This window comes from Cryptotermes secundus, unplaced genomic scaffold (assembly GCF_002891405.2).
Source record: "Cryptotermes secundus unplaced genomic scaffold, Csec_1.0 scaffold343, whole genome shotgun sequence".
NCBI lineage: Eukaryota > Metazoa > Arthropoda > Insecta > Blattodea > Kalotermitidae > Cryptotermes > Cryptotermes secundus.
This window is the reverse complement of record NW_019729214.1, coordinates 436877-445073: the sequence shown is the minus strand read 5'-3', so window position 1 is coordinate 445073 and position 8197 is coordinate 436877. Positions and strand designations below refer to the sequence as shown.

The window sequence follows — 8197 nt, the reverse complement described above, 5'->3', positions numbered from 1 at the left end:
CCAGTCCCAGTACCATCAAGTGATGGGGTGTTCCCACTGTACACATAATGCCATTTCTTGTACAGGTGTCACTCAAATGCAGAGAAACTTTAGAGTAGCATGGGTCAAAATATACCGTTATCATCAATCTTATTTGTTATATTCTATTTGTGTTTATAATGTAAGTTCAGAATTCAGCTTTTGTGGAAGTATTACTGAATGAATAGGTACAATCCTAGCATGGGGCACGAGAGTTAATCTGTACACAAATGCCCAGAACTTCAGAACAAAGAGACAATGATTTCAGCAGACCCTTAGATAAATATCTGGCAGTGTGAAACATTGCTGTGATTCATTGAAAGAAAAACTCAGAGAGAATAGTTTACACCTGTTCCCCCAGAAGAATATGTTCAGATGCTACATTTATATGCATGTGTACAACACCTGTATTATGCTTGAACTTTTGTACTGCAAAAGAAAAAATACAGAGATCAAGGACCATGATACATATGTATGTTGAGACTTATTTCGTACAAGAGAAAAAATGGACGTTGAAAGTAAACATGTAGAATATACAAATTACATCTATGCCCATATCACACGCTCAGTAAATCACTAGTTTGTTCGTGTGACTATCAAGGCAGATTCACTGAAAAATGCTTATTTAATACTTCCTTCTACTTCTTTTTTTTTTGTCTCCACACATGCTGAAACAGCAAATGACATCTTGTATATATTCTACAATGGACAATATTTTGTATGTCCTGTACATTATGTGGTGGTAAGTTGGTGTGGAACAACTGCAGTGGCATGGGGAGACACATGCTGTATTGTGGAGAAATGTCTTATAAGCCAAAGTTTTGTCTAAATGGTGAACTGAGCAAATATTTTTTTACCCCAGCATATATTTTACTAGCTAATGTGATGTCTATTTTACCTACAAATATCAATGTTAGACTCAACATAAAATGTTCCTCTTTTGAGTATTACTTCAATATTATTATGGCAGGAATGCTTCACATTAAATTACATGCTCCAGTTCTGGGTTTTCTTCACAGCATGCAATATATGGATCTAGAATTAAACCTTAACCATTTTAAATTCAATATCAATTCAACTCTGAATTCAGACGTTTCTTTCAATGATCGTGAACCAAAACATATGGATGATACTACACATACTGAAAGTGCAGCAAACTGCAGAAAATAATTCAGCATTTAGGAGACCATCATAATGTAGCAGTGAAAGGGCTAATAAAGAAAAACACGTGCTCAAAAAAATAAAACATATGGAATTCTCATTTAGAGTGAATCAAACTACTGATTTCCTTTCTACAAAACAACATTCACCCTATAAACAGTTAAGTAAAACTGTAATTATGGAAACACACATAATTATACTTATATACAGATACACATATAAAGACTACACCATACTAAAACACTGTTTTCCTATCACTCAATGTGTGTAAAATAAAAGAAAAAGTACAAAACTTATGAAACATTTTCTGCAATAAAAGTATGTGATATTAGTTCTACAGAAGTTTAATCCTTTCATGTACATCAATGTACCATGTCATTACAAATTCTCTCAGTGATCTGATATTACGCTGAAAGTACTGTGTTGTCAAGCTGAAATTCACCCTTATCAACTTACAGCTGATACTTAAAATTACTTTTTAAAATTTAAACTATACTTCTAATATAATGGTAACCTGCAACAGCAAGACTGATTCAAGGATGGGCATGAGACTGTATGGTCAGAGGTGCAAGTAAATGTTTGAACTTCAGTGGTAACTGTACTACACTCTTGCAATATAACCACTGAAATTCCAACCTCGCAGCTCTACATTTTTGCTAGATGGCAGGAACCATATCCTTGTAAACTAGAAGAGGCTTAAACTTTGGCGGCGCTCAAGCATATGACTGTTCAAGTGACTAGACTGCCATTGCAGTGCAAGCTCCTAAAAACAGGGCATAATCTGCTGTACTGAGCCTTGAATGACAGAGGCCCTGTATATACTGTATACAGAAATTGTATATATTGTATACAGACTTAATACTACAGACTGTGACTCTGATAAATGACAGACCCATCCTCTCAGAGACGGTGCCCCACATGGACAGGACAGAAACCTTCAAACAAGATAAATTATCTTGTCATAAACCCCATATGGGGCTCAACACCAAGACAGACAAACTGACTGACCGTCAGTCGCAATGTGACTCTGACTTTGCATATCCTTGCTTGTACTCTACACAGCTGTCATTGTTCTCTTTCAACACATCCACTCTAAGCCCTGCCAGGTGATGGGCTGAAGTTCAGTGGGCAGCAGTTCCAGTCCTGTGAAGTGATGGGCTGCTGTATATGTCAGTTCCCACAGCTGTCATTCAAAGGCACAGAAAATGTGGGTGTACAATGCAAACATACAGTAACTGTCACTTGTTGTCACCTGTTCTCTAACGTTTCCATTTTGAATGTAGGAAGTTCAAAAGCCAGTTTTCATGGGGGGGAAAAAAAAGGCTGGCTTAGCAGGTAAAATCACAGTATGGTATCATGGCAGTAAATTTATTTCATTCCTATCACATGACAATATACACTGGTATGGGAATTTTAATACTGGAATAACAAATTTTGTTTTCCACATATAATTTACTAAGTTTAGGGGATGGGGGTGGGGTTGCCCCATGCCTGATATTTCATTAGGGGGCTCACTGCTCACTTGCTCTTATGATCAACCACCAATCTCAGTAACTAAGATGTCCATACAGCTCACATGTAAGTAGAACTATGCATTTTAAATATGACAGCAAAACACTACATTAAATAATGCACAGAATAATCTTAATTTATGTTATTTACTTCATGAGAAAGCATCTGAGAGAATAATGGCAATAATAAATAATGCAACACACCTCTGCAAGAGTTCAGGTTCTGACAGTGGTATCAAGATTACACAGACTTCTGGGAGTGACAACATGTTGCCTGATAGATAGGAATCAATGTTTCACAGGAATCTGCAGCCTCCGCCTTCATGAGAGAAATATCCTGAAGATGGATGCAAAAGGTTCCATGGTATGGACCAATGAAAGCCCAAATATCACCCCATGCGACAACATTAACTTCCTCAGAATATCATCACAATTGATGACACGAAACTTCAGATGCGGTGACATCTGCAGCTGCTGTTGTTAATTCATTAAACAGTTCAATTTAAATTTAGATTGCATAACATGTTTACACTGCTCACAGTTAATGGTCACAATTTGAACAAAAGAATAGTATAAATCAGTTTTCGTTTAAAAAATGGGATGGGAATTGAAGCTACATAAAATGTGCAACACCTAAAATCATGCTGGTTCCAGTTCCCATTTCATTTGCGCATGCTGTTGCACCAGCTCTGACCATGGTACTACCTATCAAACTACATGGGGGGTCACATCGCAGAAGACCACAGTCTCAATGTAACTCTGCTTGTTTTGCTCTCAGTGGGTGTAGCATCATCTTTGGTACAAGCAATGTCTGTTACCTCAGCTACCAATTTCACTTTCAACCATAAAAATTCATACTGAGCTCATTCATTAAAATAAAATTTCACAATCTATTTCCCTTGTATGTTACTAGCGAACTAACTATAGGTACATTTTAAAATAAGCCTAAGTACATAATACTTAAAGAAATATTTACACTCTTTGAGATTTATAATTTGTTCGCTTAACTATTAACTTAACATTAAAATAATTCTTCACAGATCTGACATTATCAGACAATGCACTATACAAGTCTGTCTTGAACATTATCACATGTTTTTCATTTCATATTATATTTTCTTCCCAACAAGACCTGAGTCTACTCACACAATCAAACCACACAAACGAGTGACATGGGAAAGCAGCACAATACTGATAGAAGAAAGCAACATGATACAGTCATTATGGACAATCTCGTGATTTCTGGAAAGCAGTGTATTCAAACCCAGCTCAAAACTGTATCAGATGAGGTGTCTGACCTGTTTAAAAGTTATAAATTGAATACATCTGCAGATGTAAAATGAAATATTTAATTCTACGAGAACACAGGAATGTAGCGCTACACTGTTTGCGCGTAGACAGTGAGTATCAATTTCAGCTTTTGCGTGTTTCTTAAAATAACAGTTCTGATTTAAAAATTATGATGGTGTGAATTTGGCGCATGTCTGTTATTTTACTGCACATCCAAGCATGCTACTATGAAATTGTAATAATATACAATAAAGGACTTACATTTTCTAAAAATCTGTTGCTGGCATGTAGTGCCAACTGTTGTTGGCAAGTAATGCCAACCCATATGTAGGATCTCTGAGAAATCACCTGGAACTTATATTTTATGTCTTCAATTGAACAAGAATTATCTTGATTACTGCAGGAGAGAGAAATATTTTCCTTTTATTACTAAAGATTTCAAGATGTGTGATACCTAACAATGGAGTAAAGACAAAACTGATACTTCTAAGCTTTTCAGTCAAAAGATTTCATGTATGCCTGAGATTTTAAATATATTTCAGGCTTTAGTAAATGATTTGGCAATGGGTAAAGTACTGAATCTCTTCACAAATGTGACTAAATGAAAATTTTCAATCATTGCTGATGTGAGCTAACAAGTGAGCATGTACTTCCAAAGTGTTTAGAACAGTGCTCACATGCACAGTCTGCAGATTCCAGAGAAGAATCAACACCAGATTTCTAAGAAAACAATTTCACTCCCTCTCCCCCACTTCACAGCATTTCCACAGACAACAGAGTTTAGAAATATTTTGAAGTATAATTTTAACTGACACAATGTTATGTACTGTCTCCCTAAACACGTATCCCGTTTTGTCTCTAAAGAATGTGATTCAAGATGGATCAAAATTATACTAATGTATGAATGAAATTAAGGCAGAAAAGTGAATTCTGTGGTGACTGCTCAGAGATACTGACTGACTAGTTGCTGTGCTTCTGGTGCGGACAAAAGGAGACTAGTGCAGTCTGGGTGGTGGCGGCCTGTTGCGGGGAACTGCATGCCCCTTGTGTTCTGTCCAAGCACTAGGACAACCTGTTGCCGCCCTCCAGTCTGGTAGCTGTACTCCCAACCTCATGCACTCATGGGCATATGCAGTGAATGATTCACAGTAACAGCGTCGCAAAGGACATTCACACATATCGAGAATACATGACCTGTAACACAGTGAACAGGATCAGAAATCAGCGATCCTTACTGGGACAAACAGTCTCAACATGTATTCTTTATACCCGATCAATTCAGTCCACATCCTCGCATCCCTTCTTTTAAGGTACATTTTAATATTATCCTCTCATCCATGCCTAGGTCTTCCAAGTGGTCTCTTCCCTTCAGGCATTCCAGTCAAAGTTTTGTGCACATTGCTTATACAAGGTAATCTCCAAGTTCATGAGTGGGGGTGGTGTGTGTGTGTGTGTGTGTGTGTGGATAAAATTGAACTGGTCATTTAATTCTGAGGGTTCTACACAAACAGAAGTAAAAATTATACTATTAAGAAATTATAAACTGAAAATTTAATACCTTAAATATAATTCTAAGGATTTTTGCAAACATCATTAGAATTAGCAAACAGAACTCGTCATAACCATCTCATTTGTATTTACGTATTCTTAAGGATCTGAAAATAAGACCACTCCTCTTCTCTAAGTAGTAGTATTCGAGCTAATACAGGATCGTCAATATCACAGTATAGAAGCTAAAACCTTAAAGAAACAATATTCATGAAGAATACAATCTTCTGGGTTGTAACGCCAAGTAGGCTGGTATAAGTACAAGTGTTTTAGAGGAATGTGTCATCTCCATCTTCAGGACTGAAGAGTAAGCCAAGCAATAAACCAGCAAGAAGCAGGTGGCAGTAGTGTTGGTGGAACTGTATGGAACTACACGTTGTTACAGCCCACAAGAGTACTCTTCGTAGTTGCTGGTGTTGTGGGGGGAAATGAGGATTGAAGCCAGGAACCCTAACACAATACCTGCACACACTTCAAGAACCATGGATGCTGCACATATTGGCAACAGGACAGCATAAATGTAATATCTTTACATATTCTCTATCAGGAGCTGGGAGAGCATAGTCAGTAAAGTGACTGGCTATGGGCTGGACAACCGAGGGGTCTGAGTTCAAGTACCAGTAGGGCCAAGAATTTTCTTATCTCCATGTCGTCCAGACCAGCCCTGAGGTCCCTCCTATCCAATGGGTACTGGGGGCACTTTCCCTAAGGGTAAACTGGCAGGGGTGTGAAGCTGACCACTCACCTCCACCTACTGCTGAGGTCAAGAAAATGTGGATCTATACATCCACTCTCCCATACGCATTCATGGCATAGTGTTTAATTAGTTAAGCACAGGGACAACTTTACCTTACATGTTCTCTATCAGGTTTGAAGTGGGAAAAGGGAAATAAAAGCTAGAAAAAATACATTTTTATAAATACCAACGAAATGCCTGTTGAAAATCAACAGGAAAATTTGACATTTCCCATTTCCAGCTACAATTTCTGCAGCTAGCCTTTCCATTCACCCACTCTTACATATTATAACTCCATGATGAACCTCAAAAGTTCTGGATGGACAGATTGACAGAATAAGTGTAATAACACCATAAACGTCTATCTGGCAGAGTTCAGCATTATAATTGAGACTGGAACTCTGTCAATTATTGCAACCATCATCTGGTCCCACTGTACCTATGGGAGCCTAGTTTTGCATTCACTTTCCAAGAGAATCACATAACAACAAAGTGACAAATGCTGCCTTGCTTATGCTAATTATTTACCAGATAACTAATACCATGACTCTTTCTACACTTACTGCAAGTAAGTCATGAAGTTGAGTGTCTTGTGACATGCAGAGAACACAGTCTGCAGGGGGCCACAGTGCCGGATGTTCTCCATACTCTTGTGAGATCCTTGATGCTGGCACTGGCTCTGTCCGTCCGGGCGAGCACAAGCACGCTTCCCACCGACTCTCCACGATGTGCCAAATTTATCAGGATCCAACACCAAACGTCCTCGGCGTGTTGTGAAATCATCACGTGCTGCCAAGTTAAAGTTACCACAGAGACCACAGAGACGACCCTTGTATGATGCCGGTGCTGACACTTCCAGGAAACTGCTACCGTCCCAGAGCACTTTGACACCGATATGTGTCTCAACTATCAGACTGTCTTCTGTCTTGTTGATAGTGGCTTTTCCTTCCAGTCTGTATGGTGCAGTCACTTTGTGGCCATTTACTTTAAGGCGCATCTTTTGGCCCAGGTTGATCTTCACTTCACCCACCTGTGGGAGGGGGAAAAATTATTTGCATCATTGTCAGAACATCCATCATGTATGAACCCAGCAGGTCAGCAAAGTCTAATTCTCTACACTTGTGTTCAGGAGGTGCTTGTTTAAAATCCTGACTGGGATACCAACTACCCTGACTATTTCTTTTCACTATTTCTCGCAGTATGTCCAGGTAGATACCAAGATCTTACCTCAATCACATGACTGCTTGCTTCCAAATACATTCCAATTTATTATGTGTCAGTCACCTTAACATTTGACACTACACAGACTGAGACACTAACAATATTGTGAAACAAACGAAGAGACACACACAAAGACCATTAGAAGTTCACTAACATGTTACTGGCTCCATCTTCAGGGCTGGAGAGTAAGCCAAGGAAACAACCAGAAAGAACCAGGACTACAGAACATCACATCCCACAACACATTGGTCTTGACAGTCACCAGTGACAGTACCTCACATCCCACTTTATAACTGTCATTAACCTTTAACTGTCATGTGTTACATTAACATTTCATGTGCACTGCTCACCTGGCCAAATGTTATATTTCTTCAACACAAATCCTGAGTTAAAACCAGGGCACTAGCCCTGCAGCACTGGGGGACTATATTCTTGGTATGGATCACTGTAATATAGTCTAAATAATAAAACTGACCACACACATAATACAGAAACCGTCAACTCTCTTGACAACTGAAGTTATCTCATATTCATATCCCTGGGTGCAGATGTAAAATAAAAGTGGCAGAATTATCTGGTGTGCAGTTCCAGGTTGGAAAGAAATGGGTATAAATAATGATATGAAGCAATTCTCATTATATGATGTTAGCTTTACACATTTAAATGTAGAATCAAACAACAAACATCTCAAGAAATGCACACATTGGTGGGT

At 38.5% G+C, this 8197-nt stretch overlaps 1 protein-coding gene across 3 annotated transcripts in view; it reads right to left on the bottom strand.

The window, feature by feature from the left end:
• Nucleotides 1-660: 660 nt before the first annotated feature.
• Nucleotides 661-8197, bottom strand: part of LOC111865424 (BMP-binding endothelial regulator protein) — a 165671-nt gene continuing 158134 nt past the window's right edge. For all 3 annotated transcript variants that reach the window (XM_023853451.2, XM_033751825.1, XM_033751824.1), the window contains 2 exons: nucleotides 6828-7294; nucleotides 661-5174 (listed from right to left, as the gene is read on the bottom strand). In XM_023853451.2, the coding sequence (XP_023709219.1) occupies nucleotides 4976-5174; nucleotides 6828-7294 (666 nt within the window). In that variant the 3' untranslated portion in view covers nucleotides 661-4975. The remainder of the gene's footprint in view (nucleotides 5175-6827; nucleotides 7295-8197) is intronic.